The sequence below is a fragment of the Erpetoichthys calabaricus genome, chromosome 2 (assembly GCF_900747795.2).
Source record: "Erpetoichthys calabaricus chromosome 2, fErpCal1.3, whole genome shotgun sequence".
Lineage (NCBI taxonomy): Eukaryota > Metazoa > Chordata > Cladistia > Polypteriformes > Polypteridae > Erpetoichthys > Erpetoichthys calabaricus.
The window spans coordinates 90,958,295-90,976,390 of NC_041395.2; the positions used below are offsets into that span (position 1 = coordinate 90,958,295).

General features: G+C 37.6%; 2 protein-coding genes across 5 annotated transcripts in view; one reads left to right on the plus strand and one right to left on the minus strand.

The window, feature by feature from the left end:
- lmna (lamin A) overlaps positions 1-7,617 on the plus strand; it is a 142,903-nt gene extending 135,286 nt beyond the window's left edge. For all 4 annotated transcript variants that reach the window (XM_051922969.1, XM_051922967.1, XM_051922966.1 and 1 more), the window contains exons 13-14: positions 3,529-4,488; positions 4,559-7,617. In XM_051922969.1, the coding sequence (XP_051778929.1) occupies positions 3,529-3,561 (33 nt within the window). In that variant the 3' untranslated portion in view covers positions 3,562-4,488; positions 4,559-7,617. The remainder of the gene's footprint in view (positions 1-3,528; positions 4,489-4,558) is intronic.
- Positions 7,618-10,800: 3,183 nt separating this feature from the next.
- pear1 (platelet endothelial aggregation receptor 1) overlaps positions 10,801-18,096 on the minus strand; it is a 150,434-nt gene continuing 143,138 nt past the window's right edge. The window contains exon 23 of the mRNA XM_051922965.1: positions 10,801-13,121. Coding sequence (XP_051778925.1) covers positions 12,979-13,121 — 143 coding nt within the window. The 3' untranslated portion in view covers positions 10,801-12,978. The remainder of the gene's footprint in view (positions 13,122-18,096) is intronic.

Below are 18,096 nucleotides of genomic sequence, written 5' to 3' on the forward strand. Positions count from 1 at the left end.
CTCATGTATAAACGGTGCACACGCACAGAAATGTTGTGTAAGAACGTTTCCACATTCAAATCGCGATGTATAAAACCTACACTTGGCGTAAAGCCACGAACTTTTCCACGGTACCTCATACCCTGTCGTACGCAAGTTCTCCGCTCGGTTTTGCAGACTGGTGGCACCTAGCATCAAAGCAGTGCTACTATTCTTGTGTGGTTACCCTTTCTTAGATCCACATCCACGATGACGGCATTATCAAATACACTGAAATTAACCGCATATCGTTCATAAATTTAATACATCTGATTGTAATTAACCTGTAACAATATAGTGGTCCACAGAATGGTTAAACTACTCTAAATACCATAACTGCTTTAGCTTTGTTACTCTCACTGCACCTTCTTCTTCTGTCAGGTGCTCCTGTTAGGGGTTGCCACAGCAGATCATCTTTTTCCATATAACTCTCACTGCACCACTCGGAGTATTTATATCACTGTATCTGAGTGTGAATCACAGATCTACAGCGATTGGAAAGAGAATTATCGGTATACAGCATCAAGCACTCACTGCCTCAGCCTTTCGCTATTTGAACTACTTTCATCCGAACAACGCTTCCAAGCCTTTCCTGTTCGGACCTCGCAGTTCACAAACAGTTTCATCCCAAGAACTATAAACGCACTCAATCAGTCCATCAAGTGCTCCTTGTAGAACTGTTTGTCCTTGCAAGTTACCGTGAGGTAATTGTACATATGATACAGATATTATATTGCACAACCTGAGCCACTTTATAAAGCGCGTATTTACATATGATGATGATATCATTTTTAAGATGAAATGCAGCAAAATATGTTGATTATACAGATATAATTTTAACTTTAACTACACGGTGCCGCAGCGCTAGCGAGCTTGAGCTTCGTTCATGGTTTGTTCCTACCTCGCGCTGTATTCATGCTGTGGCTGGCACAACACTGGAAGTATAGATGGATAGAATAATTAAACATTACGAAGATATTTCGATGTTCCTTAAAAGTTTTGAAGAATCGGCGTTCTAAGCTTACAGACGGCTTAACGTCTATTACAGAGCTGATTGTGTGGCAATTGGGTATTTGGAGAAAGAAAAGTAAGGACAGGAATTGGCGGTTAGTAAGTTTGAAAAAGACAGTACTTCTGTAATAAAGCATTTCATTGAAGGTCGCGCATGGCGCAGCAAGCATCTTGCTGTAAGACATGAACAATCACTGCGCCACCGTGTTCCCATGTTTAATAACATGCTTTAACTCATATCATCATGAAAATGATATCACGCATACTTCTCAGTATTTTAATTATTCAGAGAGCTGTAATATTACTAACGTAATGGATTCTGTGTCCTGTTGGAGGAAGAGCTCGTAGTGATTCAGGCACATAGAGCACATATAAGATCAAATACAAAACAAAGCATTTAACGTGCTACTTTAGTTACGATGGGATTTGAGAATCTAGTAAATTAAACGATTTTAAGATGAAGTTTATGATGTTCTACTTTAATGACAAAATAAACTACGTGATTAAAGTGGAAATTTAGAGACTAATGTTGACATTTCGTGCTTTTATCACACTGTGTGCCTTTTTTTTCACTGTACCCTAATAAGCTTTCATATGACACTCAGACGACGGGCTACGAGTCGCCTTTTCACGCCGATTTTGATATGTGACAACTTTTTATTTCGGGTACTGTGCGACTTTGTGAACTTGAGCTTTTGAGTTTCTCCGACACGCTATGTCACTCGATCAACTTCCTTTTGTTGCTTATGTAACTGTTTAAACCAACAAATAGTACATTTTTCTTTGCCTCCATTTGGTATTTGCTGAAATTCTATTTTTCCTCATACTTTTGCCATTGCCTTTTCACAGAACGCTAGGCTTAAGGGCTATTTATATTGATTTGCATATTCAAAGAGGCGTAATTCTAGGAGGAGTTGGGGCGGGACAGCAGGCGTGTGCACATGCATTTATTTCCATGCTGAGCGGGATTTATGTAGCGGAAGAACGTGGAAGTTGGCGAACGCACAGATTCCTGCATCTGGATTTTTCTGTGCGTAAGCACATTTCGGCTTTTGTGCTTACGTCATGTTATAGTGTGAATTCTATGCACGGCGTTATGCATGAGGCCCCAGGACTGTTGTCTGCATTGAGATGGGATTCAAATAATTTTCCTATCTTTGTGGGCCTTTTCCTGGGCACTCCACTTCCTTCCTACATCCCAAAGATGTGCAGATTAGCTTGATCAGCAAGTACAGATGGGCTCAGAATGATTGTGAGCATTACTGTGCAGTATACAGTGGGTTACCATCAGGTCCAGGCCGTTTAGATATGCTATACCTATCCATAACCACATAATCAATTAGGCAGGCACACGAAATGAGTGACTGACTGTATATTGATGTTCTATTGCATAATAGTTTCAAAGTCCTGGGTTTAACTCCCTGTCACCTTTTCTATTAAATGTTTCATATTCTTCAGTATGAACATACAAGTGAGAGTCCCCTAGAAAGACTTCCATTCCATTTAAAGAAAATCTGAGACAAGCTGTTACTGCCTGTAACTGTTCAATAGATTAAAAGTATAGAATATATGGATGGGATACATATTACAGTTTTACAACATACATATTGTTATGGGAGGCCCACTTTTGATAGTGAATTAAAATATAAATTCCAATGCACTATTACCAATATGAAGCAAGTGAAACCTAGCACTAAAAACAACACTTCATCATACCTCCTCCCCAATTCAAAGTATTGTCTCTGAAGGGCTGAGTTGGACATTCATATTGGCTTACAATATATAGTTTGAGATTATTGCTATAATCATTTCTAAATCTAAATATATGTGTGATCAGCAAAATAATGTTCACATCAGGAGGCCACTTTCTGCCATCTTCTGGAACAAAAGCCTGTCTCTGTTTCTTCTGCTTTTTTCCTCCAGTTATTTTCCATTTTTGCTTAATTACAATAATTCCATCTTGGACAAATTCTATATTTAACCTGACGACAGAGTGAGGTGATGCTATTTACAATAGTAAACTAAAGTAAAACTAGCTGAAATCTCATGAGATTCTTGAGTAAAGCTTCAATTGATAAAGCTATGTTATAGTTTCTGAGCTCAGAGCCTTTAAGTGTTCAAACCACTTTGATGGGTTGGACAGATTGCCTTCTCTTGCCTTCCATTTTTTATTATATATCATGAACACAATTATAAAGTTTTGCTTTTCAAATGATTAACAGCTATTGTGATTCCTAAAAATCTTAACCATAGCTTTTAATTGAATTGCGCCTTGTTCATCTGTTATCTTGGGCTTCAAGGAAACAATGACAACGTCGGCAATTAACACTCTGGTCACTTTTGTGGGGATTCATGCCCCAATCACCCTATAAAAATTTGCGAAATTGAGGAGCAAAGGTATATTGTTTAATTCTTATATTTTTTACAAATCCTACTTTATTGTGCAATCCATCAAGTAAACTGGGCCTCATTTTTGATTTTTTATTTCTCTCATTCTAGGCTGGTCGAAAACAAGAATGTTCCATCATGTAAGATCTAAAGCTGTCTAGAGCCAGCTGAGGGTAGATGTCCACTTCTACGAAGATACAAAATAAAATATTAAAAAAGTTATTTTGTACGGCAGGATTTTTTTTATATATATTCGAATTCAATTTTTAAGAAAAATGTAGTCTGCTTTCTTTTTTATAAAAGCATGCTAGCTAGAAATGCTAAGCAATAATTGTTTAATAATCACTGAAGTATGTAGAATGATTGTTATTGTTGCTGTAATTTTACAGTCAAATGCTTGAAATCACTGGTCAGCGGCAGAGAGGCATGTGAGTATCTGGCCAGTTAAACATTCATTACAGGCTGAGCGTCAGGATGTTTAAACCCTTCACACACAAGGTCTTTAGCACAGTATGGGCACTGTTTTATATTTGGATGCAAGTAAAGTCGGGTGATATAATATTTTTTGGAATATCATTAAAATATACGATATATTTAAAAATAGTATAGAGTCAGTGCATTCTGCTCAATAAGAAACAAACCACCTGCTTTTAAACATTTGGAATACAACTTTCAGAACTGCACTGGATTGACAATTTATAATATTTTAGCTCTTGTAAAAGTTTTCTTATAAATAACTAATTAGTTCAAAGTTAAGTTCTTTCTGAAAGTTTCCTTAGTCTTATTTGACATGGTTTGAAAATGAAGTTGGTAAACTTGTGGAATAGGAAGGTTGACCCAGAATTGTGAGGAGGTACTGAAATGAGGCCTGCCTGGGGTGCATAGAAGCTGAATGGTTGCTGTCTAAGAGGCTTTGTCTCTTATGGGTGCTGTCTGTGGGGCTCTGTCTCTTTCCTAAAGTTGACAGCTGTACCCCATTTTGAAAGTCTGAGTAGATGTAGTGTAATTTTGTTAAGCATAGCGTAAAATTGCTTTTTATAAAGAAATACTGCTGACTTGATTTGAATATCTGTCAGATCAGTTAGATAGATAGATAGATAGATAGATAGATAGATAGATAGATAGATAGATAGATAGATAGATAGATAAAGTTATATCCATTGCTTGATGTGATGCAATGTTTCACTCTTTTTGATTTAATGTAATTCATAACAACTGTTGCATTTGAACCAATCTGGCTCAGTGACACTGTGTTACATAAAAAGGGGCTAAAAAGCCTACTACAATACGCTACATTGTCTTATATTGTCTCTTATTACAAGTGTACTTGTACTGTAACCTCCCAGTAATTACACCTCGACATACAGTGTAACTTGGCATGATTACTGTGTAATTTATAGTGCCTTGCACCTAGTGCAACCACCCTGTAATAGAATGTGAAGGGAGAGAAAATAAATCGGTGCCAAGCTGCTTAATGTAAAATATTATGGAAAATTAAGTTTTAAGTTACACTTTACCAAAAAGTAAGATGCTATGATTTAAGCATATTCTGTTCCTCCATGTCAGGGAGAATGACTTTTTTACTAACACCAAGAGAGATGACAATCAAATATTCAAAATTTCTAGGAGATCAAGCAGTCTGAAAAAGGTTATTTTGAAAGGAGAGCAAATGAACATTAAATATTCCCACCATTTATGTGAAGAATATTTTTGATATATTTGTAAATTCATATCCAATGTAGTTGTGGGGGGGGGGGGGGTTAAATGAAGATGCAGGACAAAACCAAAATCAAATGGTTTGGGTGCCAACCAAGCAAAAACCCTATCTAATTGGAACAAAGAAAAGAATATATTTGTAGTCTCTGGAACATCTAATTCTGTCTTAGATCAGCATAGAAGCAACATCTTCATCAGAGTGAGACACCACCATCTGAGAGTATTCGCCTTTTATATCAGGCAGACCAGAAGGGACGAGGTTTCCTTTGTTTCAGTTCCATCAAAGGGCGGTTTCTCAAGGCTGTGAGAGAAAAAGGAGATGAGACTGTTAAGGACAGTGTCCCCTTTCACCCCAGGGTGGTACTACTTATTTTAGGTCGAACCTGAAAGGCGACCCTCTGGTGCGCATGCATGACATGAGACAGTTGCACATTTGCATTTTTATATGATAGCTTTTTAGACTCTAGATTTTCCATTAGAGTTGTCAACTGTACCTCTAAAGATAACAACTTATTAGTGAATCCTTGCATCTTGTGATACGATCAAATTTAGAATGACAATGTCAATTATCTGTTTGAATAGCAGCTTATAAGCATACAAGACATTTATGATGTAGAAAAGACATTATGCACTATCTGTATGTGTGGGTTCTGTTTATTTCAAAAAGCTAAAGAGACCCACAGTATTGTGTAGAATCTTTAAGCTAAAAATTTAATGCAAACAAAGCCACTTATCTTATGCCCTTATAGAGCTAGAATAACAAACAGCAATGTTGTCAATAATCTGCACATATGTAAGAATATAACAGATCACAAACTAAATACAGTTATCATTTAGTGATACTGGTTGACTTACCAAATCTTAACCAGTATATTAATTCCATCTGTGATAGACTGGATGTCATCTGATTTCTTTCCAAGTGTCCATTGCCCCCCTCAACCCCGATCTAGAGTTACGTACTTTTTGAGAATGCTATGTTATATTATGTCGTATGTTTACATCCTCATTAACAAAGAAGCTTTTTATATGCTCACTTTTAAAGAAGTTGTAAACACCCTGCCAAATACAAATACAGACAATAATTGGCATAAAGATGTACAATCTGTCCTTTTAGCTAACAGAACTTTTATCAATTTTGATTCTTTCTATGTAATATAGTGTCATTTGTAACAGAGGCTTGGTTTGTAAGAGTTACTTTTTTTGCAAAATGTACATTTCAACTTCAAGCATCTTTTTGCAGGATGCATACTTACAGTCACTACAGTCATACTGGAAGTGTTCAGCTTATGGCGTATATTTTAGGAAACTGACGACTGGCCTCTAATCAGTGAAAGGCCAAGATATTGGTTGCATTAATCTGCAAATTAATGAAAGATGATTAGTGACACAGGATTTGCCTCCACTTTCGTGTGATCTTGAAATGTAATAAATGAGTTCAACAACAACAACAACAACATTTATTTATATAGCACATTTTCATACAAAAAGTAGCTCAAAGTGCTTTACATAATGGAGAGAAGAAAAATAAAAGACAAAATAAGAAATTAAAAAAAGACAACATTAATTAACATAGAAAGGAGTAAGGTCCGATGGCCAGGGTGGACAGAAAAAACAAAAAAAAACTCCAGAAGGCTGGAGAAAAAAATAAAATCTGTAGGGGTTCCAGGCCACGAGACTGCCCAGTCCCCCCTGGGCATTCTACCTAACATAAATGAAATAGTCCTCTTTGTAGTTCGGGTTTTTCATGGAGTCACTTGATGCTGATGGTCATACAGACTTCTGGCTTTTAATCCATCCATCATTGTTGGAACATCATGGTGCTTTGGGTAGATGGTGGTGGCGCACGCCACCACCAACAGGACACCGGAAAATGAAGCATACTTTCTGTATGAAACACTTTATTACTATCATTTGTATACATTACTGCCATCTGCTGGGTACAGTCCTTTACCATGCCTGTACACAGGACCGTAGGTAAAATTTTGCCAGGCACATATTTGCTTCTCTTCAGTATGGTCCTTCAGCAGATTACTATCTATTTAGAACTTGTAGAAGGAGGTCTTGAAAATTCCAAACATTGGCAAATGCCATTGTTGCTTCTCAAAAAACAGGCTCTTAGGTTTTGTCCAGCACTTCCACACCCAGACACATACTGTGCTAAAGACTACAACAATGGACTGTTTCACTGATTTTTGAGAAGTGGGTTGCTTTAATTTGCTCATCTCCTCATGTGTCTTAACCTGATTGGCTCAGTTGTGGTTGCACTGATGACACAAATCTTAACTTAGATTAAAACACATTGTATATTTACACATCTGTTGCCTCTCTTCCGTTGCCGGTGAACACTATGCCTTAATAGTCTGCATGCTAAGAACTTATCAAGCTAGCTTTTATTTGAAGACACTATTATCTAAGGTGATGGAAATATGGTAACACCTTCTGTTCTGTTGTTTGTCATGTTACTGCACTATGATGCTCAAACTGCATGTCAAAGAAAGCATTGATAGCAATGCAATCCAACACTTCCAGCAGTGAGCAGCTTAATATAAACTTCAGCTTAGACAAAATTTTGTTACTTTCTCAATGTGTAATGATACCAAACTGATCTGCCTGTGGCCTTTTTGGATGCTAATACCAAAGATTTACAAAGCTTAGGGAAGAAGTAATAGATAAATACTTACTATTTTTTGGAAAATTTCTGGTTGCACTGTATCACACTAAGGACTGTGGGTATCCAGCATGAAAACAAGTTGACTGCAGTAAGATTTTATCTAAACGCTGGACAAACTGCATCCATCATTCTGACTGCCCACGTGACTCAGGACTGGCCACAGAACTTGAGAGAAAAATGTTGAGCAACACAACAGTATTAAGCCCTGAGATGATGAACTACATAAGATGGCAGCTTGGGATCTGAACATTTTAAAATATGTGGTTCATTTTCTCATCCAAAGACTATGATTGATACAAAGTTATATTTTGTGTATTTTATCTCTGAATGCATACTTTCTGGAGATGTAATTATTTGATATTTTCCTTGGTAATTTTTGTTTTAACTGGCACAACTTGAGAAATATAATGAGAATAAAGGCAGCTTTGCTTTATGTCCAAATGTACCACAATTGGCAATAATATGGTGAACAGTGGGGTTGCAAAGTGTTACCAGAATTCATTTTTACTGCAAACCAAAGAAATAAAACTTTTTTCACAAAATCTTTATTATTCAGTCTCCATTATTGCAATCATTAAATAGAATGAATTAATTCTGTCTGCCTTCTTCAGCTCAAGTTAGCAACTGCACAGTGAAGAGGAGACCTCAGCCATTCATCCCTCCAGTTTAATGTTATACACAGAAGTGCAGCCCAGTTCATGCTAGATATTGTGTTTGGCACTATAGACGAGACTCAGTTGATCCACTCTAATTGCAATCTAATATGCATTCTGGCTTCCAAATTCTGGCTGGAGGTTTCAGTCACATTTTTATTTCTTCCAACCACCCTGTTCCCCCACTCTACATGACACCAAACACCTTTAAGGTAACACATCCACTGCATGGCACTTTCAAAGCTTATTACAAGTTTTTTTTTGTCAGAAATACAGGTTATTGGAAAAGCAATGAAAATGCTACATGAAAAAGGAGTGTAAAGTAAATAAAATGCAATTACAAATGCAACTGGAAATGTGAGTCAGTTTAGAATAATTGCCAGTCAGCATTATGTGTCGGATCAAAAGACAGAGGAGTCTTCAAAGCAACAGGAAGGAATTAACAGAGTTTCAAAAAAGCCATTGCAGGTATATTGGTTAGAGGAATAGCAAAACAGTTTCACATGCCAATGATAGCAGACTAAAAAATAATGGTAGCATTTGCCCGACATGAACAGTCTTCAACAGCAATGAGAAACAGTGATTGCAAGTCGAGGCTCATTGTCTGTTCTACATGGAAACTTTACAGCATAAATTTAAAATGCAACAAAAGTACAGTCTTAGAAATTACCACAGAATTGAAACAACAGCTTTGTAACACAGCCTCAACAGCAATAGCACCTGGCACCTCACAAAACTGCAATTTATGGCAGGGCTGCCATTTAAAAACTAGTTGTACTTGTACTAATGCATAATGATGCATAACTTGGTGCAAGGAGCACAAACCTAGACCTATGAGCAATGGATAAACGTAATATGGCTTGATGAGTCATCTTTTAACTCTGTTTTCAATGTCTGGATGGATTTATGTTAGGAGAAAGCCACTACTGTATGTCTGTTGCCAACATAATAATAATAATTAATAATACCCAGCACTGTTTTCAGCAGTAAAAACAGTACATCTTTCTGGAATTTACTGTTAACAATGTCGGTCAGCTCAAATGATGAAAGCCTCAGGAGAATTTTAACCAGGTAAATGATACAAACTTTCTTCTTGCAGGTTTCCTTTGATGACATTACCCAGGATTTTAGAAAAGACCTCCCGAATTAATTTTAAAAGAATTTCAGATTTCATTCCTTCTGGAATTCCCAAAATTCCTATAGTTTTTCTCCTGGACCTTCTTAATACTTTATTACAAAGCATTGTACATTCACTTTTTATGGTAGTTATTGTTTCATGTGCAACAGAAGCCATTTGTTTCAACTGTTCAATGCAGGCTTTCAACATGTTTCACTTTGTCGAGTTGGGCACTACATATTTATTTCACTGTTTCACTCTCAGTTTTATTTCCAAAGCTTTTCTCCAGCTTTTGTTTGACATATTTACTTAGATGTTTAACCTCATCCTTCGCTTCCTGATTTATATCATTCAGAACTTCTTTCATATCCATTCCCTTACTTTATCATCTTCACATTGCGAGCATTCTTGATGTAATCTTCCACACAAATTTTCGATGTGGTAATGGTGTCAGTGCCAGTGCCAGAATTTTCAAAGAGGATGATAGAGGTTTCCCTGGTTTTGGTTTAGTTTTACCACATGAGTGTGAGAAGTCCTCACTCCCAGCCTTACTTTCAGTTTTGCTAGTGAGAGGGCTAGAAACTCAGTCACAGCCAAATGCAGAGCCTGCCTGTCAGAAATAACTAGTCAGGGCCTCAGTCAGGGCCTGCATCTGTCTCCATTTGATCCAGAACCACATGTGGTAGGCTGTATCATGTCACTGTTTATCTACATAGTTGTTGACTCCTTATATATATATTTTCCCTTTTGGATCTTCTTGTTCCTTTTGTTTATGGACATCTGTGCTCTGTGAGATCCGAGGCCTTACCAGGAGTATTAGAATGCATAACATTGAAATAGTTCAATAAATACATAGTTACAGTACTGCTACTGCTATCAGTAGAGTACTGTCGCAAGCTCCCATCCTTAACTGGCTGACAGAGCCTGTCTAGTACTTGATGTCAATATCCATTTCTACTAAGCCAAGAAATTACTACTCTAATAATCCTATCTATGTATAATTGGCTAAATCAAGATGCCCGAAAGGCAGATGTCATTCAGTTTAAAAGTGAGTCATACACTTGAAAAATCTGGTGAAATTGTTGAGAAATGTACAAAAGATAAAACAAAAGTTATTTTGTTCAACAGCAGAAACCCCATTAAGTTTTAAAAAATGACCCGAAATTTCACACAGAAGTACCTGTTAGCTGTTCAGACAAGTCTAATAACTGAATAGGCTCCTCCTATTAGAAAACTTCACGTCACTTTATTCTTCATAGCAACATGCTGTACAAAAGGAGGATGCTGACATATGAATATTTGTACACATTCATCAATTGTAGTACATCTACTGAGAAGAGTTCAAATCTTACAGTTGGCACTTAATGACACCTCTCAAGCAGATGATGCCAGTTAAAACTTTACACATAAAATAAATACACAAGTAACCATGAATACTTCTATTAATGTCAAAAAACTGTTACTTAAAGGAATGCTCCTCCCAAAAAATGTTTGTTTTTATGTTACTTAATCCATTTTATTTGTAATGATGGATGAGAAAAAACATTTTAATCTCATATTTTCATATTGAATGGAGATAAAGTTTCTGACAGAATAGGTGGCTATGGTGAAAAATGCTAGACAACAACAAACAATGTCAAAAATGATCATGAGAAATCTCATGTGACTTGTGTCTCTGGATTTCACTACAAACTGCATAGGGTAAGTAACATATAATAAAATATTCATGTTTGAGTGGAGAATTCTTTTAAGTGGATGCCTAAAAAGAGGTGGCTGGATTGGGCAAAGCTACAACAGATGACCTATGATATGCATTTATAACAAAACAACCTATGATTGGCATTTATTATGACAAAATACATTACAAAACAGATAAATCACAGCAGGACTCAGCAGATTATATAACAGGAAATCTTTACAAATCACTGTAAATTCAGTTTCGAAGGAGGAACAAATGACCTCATTTTTTACTCTCTGGTCTGTGGTCATACACATCGTACAAAGGCTGGCCATGGCTGTCTTTGCTTAAAGTATTCAAAATTGAACAGACAGACAAAGAAAAAACAATTCTGCGTTTAACATTACTACCACTTTTCCTACCCATACACAATTTAATTCAAGAATTAACATTTCTAAATGGAATGAAACTTTGTGTGCTGCAGGTACCGGAGATGGTTGATTTTGATTTTTAGATTTGATATACTTTATAAACCAGTGGGATGGAAACTGTCTTTTTGCATGATATTTGGGAGTCAACGTGCAGGGTCAGCCATTGTACAACACCATTGGAGCAACTTTCAGATTAAGGACCTTACTCAAGGGCCCAAACGGAGTAGGATCCTTTTTGGTAGTAGCGGGACTTCTACCGACAAACCTTCCAGACACCAGCACATATTCCTAGCCAAATACGTGATTGAGGCTTGAGTACACTAAGGTCCGGCATTGTCCTGCAATGCTAATGGTCAATGGCTAACAAAGACACCTTTGCTCTGGGAACACAGTCACCAGGACTAACAGCTTTACTTCTTTGAGTTGACTTATTTCCAGCACTACTTTATCTGATGATTCCTGTGAACAATAATACATTCTTCTGGAAGTCAGTATTTCTAAATAACAACATGTATACTGTACGTGTACAATGCATTGCATTTTTTTGCATCTTATCTCTTTGAACAACATTCAGCACAAAGAAGCCTTTGAAATACTGCAGCTGCCGCTGTAGGTTGATGGTATTTACAGTAACAGGAAAATCAAAAACAGCACACCGTGGTAAAGCTCTGATGATAGGAATGCATGCATGGGTAAGAGGCACAGTCTGCACTTAATACTTAACTGAAAGCACCAAGGTGATGTTTAGATTTACCAAACATCCATGAATTAATACTTTTCAGGCTGAAATTCAAAATAGCATGGATGAGCAGTGCTAGTAATGTACACACTTGTCAAATATGTCCAAGCTAACAGCTGCTTATTTTAGAGCCACCTAAGAGTTAACTTTGACCAAAATTGGGGTGTCCTCATTTTCAAGTTTTTCTGAATCCTGTTTTTGTTTGGCTTATTTTGTTCAGATTTCTTTCTTTTTTGAGTCCAACAAAAGTCCTTGGACCACAGCATTAAAATTGTTCATGGCAGTTTCTTTTTTTGTTTACCTCTTTAAGGTAAACAAATACAGACAGAAGACACAAGTACCTGATCATCTCAGACGTTTGAGTCTCAGTACATGGAAGAAGAAGACATACAGGACAGGTTATGTCCTGTGTCCTGTTTGCTTCTGTGAGCAATGTGATGCTGCAGTAAGGAAGCTGCCCTTCACACGGGCATTTTGTATCCAATATATCTCCCGTTCCTGTTCTGCAAAAACGGCTCTAAGAGGCATAATCCACAATCCACTGCTCCTCTATTTCTCATCGATTTAGCCTCTGGGGCTTTGGACATGGAGGTTGGCGCACAGGAGGAAGATCATAGTGACAGGGAATGTGGCTGTTTTTTGGCAGATCATAGTGATTCTGAGTGGGGCTTTCAGGCACTTCTACCAAGGACCTCCTCTCTGGAAGAAAGAGAAACAAGAATTGTTAGTCTGTTGTCAAATTTGACTGAAGTTCCAACACTTTGCTGTCTTTCTTACCAGTAATTTCCATTGAATCAAGATATTTTGGAAAGCAAAAAAAAGGAAAGCTCCAAAGATCATGACCACACACACTGGACACTTCAGGAGCTTAAATAAGTAGCTTGATGAGGGAAGTTGCAAAAAAGGGTAATGGAATCTATGGAGTGGGCTGTTAATTAGAAATGGAAAACACAAACAGAAAAAAGAAAGAAAATGTACACCATATGACAAAAACAGTTGTCCAGCTTGCATGAAGATGAACAGGGAAAATCAGAAATATAAATGGTTCAATTTCTATACATGCTAGGCCACCACTGCCATTAGTGGGCTGCACATTGTGCTTACCATAAAAAGGCAATGCTGGAACAGCCATGAAGCCTATGATAAACGACAATCATCTTTGCTGTTCATGATGCTACTGTAAGCATTAAGTATTCATTCAGTGAATGCCCCAAATTTGGAAGACCAATTTGCTGTATGTAGCTCTTCGCTCTAAAGTAGGAATCATTGCGCAGTGGTTGGATGCCCACAATGAAAACTATCTTTTCATCACCCAGTTTAGTTTAACCCAATATTGAAGACCCCCGTGCTGATTTCCATACAACTGGAAAACACGTTTTGTCAAACAATTAGTTATTCATGCTTGGAATCAAAAGAGTTTGGAATGGGGCTGAAATACTCTTGTTCTCTAAAGAAAACCCTAGACAGTAAAACAAGAAATGCACAAGTTCAGGAACTGCTGACAAAATTATTTTTCTTCTCTAGCATTTTTGATATGCTCCTGCCATTCATTTAATTTATTACAGGCTTGTTGTCCACTGTCTTCACTGCTGATGCTTGCCACGCTGAGCATTACATTTTATAACAAAATTATATTTAATTTGTCGCTCATGGCATGAGGAGTGATTTTTGGATTCTCAAGTAATGGCAAAATAAAATCTCTTATGTGTTGTTTGTCTCCTGAAGTTAGACTCATGTTATGTATAGTAGGACTTTTAAATGACTACACAATTATTTGTCATATCTTGATATGTTAAACCCTAGAAATTAATTTACTTTTCCCATTACTGTATGTCAAGAAACCAGTAGTAAAAAACTTGACATGGTAATAGTTTGCTCACTCCAAAGGACTTTGAAACTGATTTGTTAAATGAATGACTATTCTGGAAAAAATCCTTACTATTGTTCCAGAAACAACAGGAATATGTGGTATTCTGAGCTGGTAACTTCACTTCAAGTAAGGCCCACTGAAATCAACAAGCTAATTAAGAAAGCAGGCTCGCTGGAAAATAGCAGATGACAGAATAAAGACAAAACTGATGGCCATTATGAGCATTATGGGCAATGCTGCATATCTTCTCTATGGCACACTAACACTGAGTACTTCTACCTAACAAATTATTCAGCAGAAGTGTGTTAAAAAACACCACTTCATATCTACAGCAATACACCATTAAAATGCCTAACCGTGACCACTCGCTTTATGATTTGCCAAGACAGAGCTTTCTTTCTTATGACCACTTCCGAATTATATCCTTGTCTTCAGAGCTGTAGCCCTTTTGTGTCTGGTCTGAATGACATTTCAGTGCCTTGTGAACTACTATGAGACAGAGTGCCCTAATAAAGATAATATCCATCCATCCATCCATTATCCAACCCGCTATATCCTAACTAGAGGGTCACGGGGGTCTGCTGGAGCCAATCCCAGCCAACATAGGGTGCAAGGCAGGAAACAAACCCCGGGCAGGACGCCAGCCCACCGCAGGGCACACACACACACACACCAAGCACACACTAGGGACAATTTAGGATCGCCAATGCACCTAACCTGCATGTCTTTGGACTGTGGGAGGAAACTGGAGCACCTGGAGAAAACCCATGCAGACACGGGGAGAACATGCAAACTCCACATTCAGGGAGGACGAGGGAAGCAAACCCAGGTCTCCTAACTGTGAGGCAGCAGCGCCACCGTGCCATCCTAAAGATAATATATTTAATACAGTGGAACCTCGGTTCACGACCATAATTCATTCCAAAACTCTGGTCATAAACTGATTTGGTCGTGAACCGAAGCAATTTCCCCCATAGGATTGTATGTAAATACAATTAATCCGTTCCAGACCATACAAACTGTATGTAAATATATATTTTTTTAAAGTTTTTAAGCACAAATATAGTTAATTAAACCATAGAATGCACATCGTAATAGTAAACTAAATGTAAAAACATTGAATTACACTGAGAAAACCTTGAACAACAGAGAAAACTAACACTGCAATAGTTTGCGCTATAGCACTACCAACCGCTGGCTAAAAACACTTTTTTTTTTTTAATGAGTTTTAAGCACAGGGAAAAAAATGAACATTTGAAAAAATCCGTAATTTAATAAACCACCAAGAAAAGTAACATTGCAACAATGCATGCTACGAACCGATCGCTGTAAACAGAAGTGAAAACAAAATCAAGCCCAGTGCATTCTTTAACTGCCTTCCTACCTATGCTATGCGCTGCCTGTGTGTGTGTGCGCGTCTCTCTCTTGCGCTGCCTGTATGTGTGCGTCTGTCTCTCTCTCGTGCTGCCTGTGTGTGTGCGTCTGTCTCTCTCTTGTGCTGCCTGTGTGTGTGCGTCTGTCTCTCTCTCCTGCTGCCTGTGTGTGTGCTCTCTCTCTCTCGCTGCCTCTGTGTGTGTGTGTGTGTGTGCGTGTGTCGCGCTCTCTCTCTCTCTCTCTTGCTCGCTGCACAGGAAATGCACAGGGAGAGACTGAACATGTACAAACCAAAAGGGAAACTGGCTTGTTTGTATACCAAGTGTGTGGTCGTGAACCGAGGCAAAACTTTGGCGAACATTTTGGTCGTAAACCTTCAGGAAGTTAGGATTTGTACGTGTACCGAGACGTTCGTGAACCGAGGTTCCACTGTAATAATAAATGTTATTTATATGGTGTTCAGACACACTGAATCTGCCTTCAGTGACATGGGTTATATAAAAATACTTTGAATTAAAGTGAATAACTATTCCAGTCTGGCCTTGGTCTGCTGAACATTTTGATGACTTTCTCAAGAGAGTAAAACATGCACTGTACAAAATTCAAGAAGGAATAAAACAAAAGAAGGATCACGTCATCTAATTAAATGGCATTTTCTACTAACAGCACAAACTGATGGCAAGCTAAAAAATGCAGCAGAACTAAAACATTCAGCCACTGTAGCACCCTAGGCCATTTCATGCTGTCTCCACACTACAACAGAAAAATCACTCAATTTCATTTTTGCAAACAAAGGAGAAGTGGCTAAGAGTTTTTGTGCTCTGTGGTGTGAGAGTTAATAAAAAAATACATTATTTTCCTGAAATCTTTGTGTTTTAGTTGACGCTAAGGAGCCGTGCAGGAATTTTTAAAGCTTTTTTTTCTCCCTTAGAAGGGTTTTTTGCTTTTTTTTTTGCCTGCACAGGAGCAAAACCAGCTGAGTGTTTGGGAGGAGCATTTGGAAAAGTTACTTGTTATGTGTACTTGTACTTGTTATTTGTATTCAAATTAACATTGGTGTGTCAGGGCAGTAAGCAGCAGTAGCTGACACCGACATCTCTGATAGATAACTGCCGTCATAGTAAGAGAAACAATGATTCCATAGTGGAGAAAAAAAAAGTCAGCGGCTAACTTCAAAGCAGTAAATGCAGTGCACTGATCAGGCACAAGCAGCTGTAGGAGCAGAGAAGATAGTAAGAAATTAACTTGCAGCGGATATTCAGTAAGCGAGTTATTCTAGATTGAACAGTTCTTAGCCGTCAGGAAAGTAAAGCAGTTAAGAGGGCGACAGCGTAAGGGTTCATTAATACAACAACACAGGTGAATTGATGGAAATAATTATTAAGGATAAGATTGAGCAACACATAGCAAGAACAGGAATTTTACTGAACTGTCAGCATGGGTTCAGAAAAGGGAGGTCATGCTTTACTGACATGCTGGAATTCTATGAACAGGCAACAAAAGGATATGATCAAAGTGGAGCATATGATATTATTTACATTGACTTTCACAAAGCATTTGATAAGGTGCCACATGAGAGGTTGGGCATCAAATTAAAAGAAGTAGGATTGCAAGGTGTTGTTTTTAGATAAATGCAAAATTGGCTCAGACACAGGAAGCAGAGGGTTATGGTGCGAGGAACCTTATCAGAATTGGCTGATGTTAAGAGACCCACACGGGTCAATGTTAGGGCCACTGCTATTTGTAATATATATAAATGATTTGGATGGGAATATAAGTAACAAGCTGGTTAAGTTTGCAGATGATACTAAGATAGGTGAATTGGCAAATAATTTTATCATATAGGTTTGGACAGATTTGTAACAGATGAAATTTAATGTCAGTAAATGTAAAGTATTACACGTAGGAAATAAAAATGTTAGGTTTGAATACAAAATGAGAGGTCTGAAAATTGAAGTACACCATTTGAGAAAGATTTGGGAATCATAGTGGACTCAACACTATCAACTCCCGGGCAGTGTTCAGAAGCCATTTAGAATTCTAACAGAATGTTAGGTTATATTGCATGATGTGTGGAGTACAAATCCAATGACGTTATACTCAAGCTTTCTGCACTGGTGAGGCCTCATCTGGAGTACTGCATACAGCTTTGATCTCCAGACTACAAAAGGACATAGCAGTGCTATAGAAAGTCCAAAGCAGAGTGACTAGGTTGATTCCACGGCTACAGGGGATGAATTATGAGGAAAGATTAAGAAAGCTCAGCCTTTTTAGTTAAACAAAAGAAGATTAAGAGGAGACATGATTGAAGTGTTTAAAATTATGAATGGAATTGGTAGAGTGGATTGATACTAATATTTTAAAATGAGTTGATTTAGAACATGGGTACACAGCTGGAAATGTCTTAAGGGTAAAAACAGTATGGTTCTC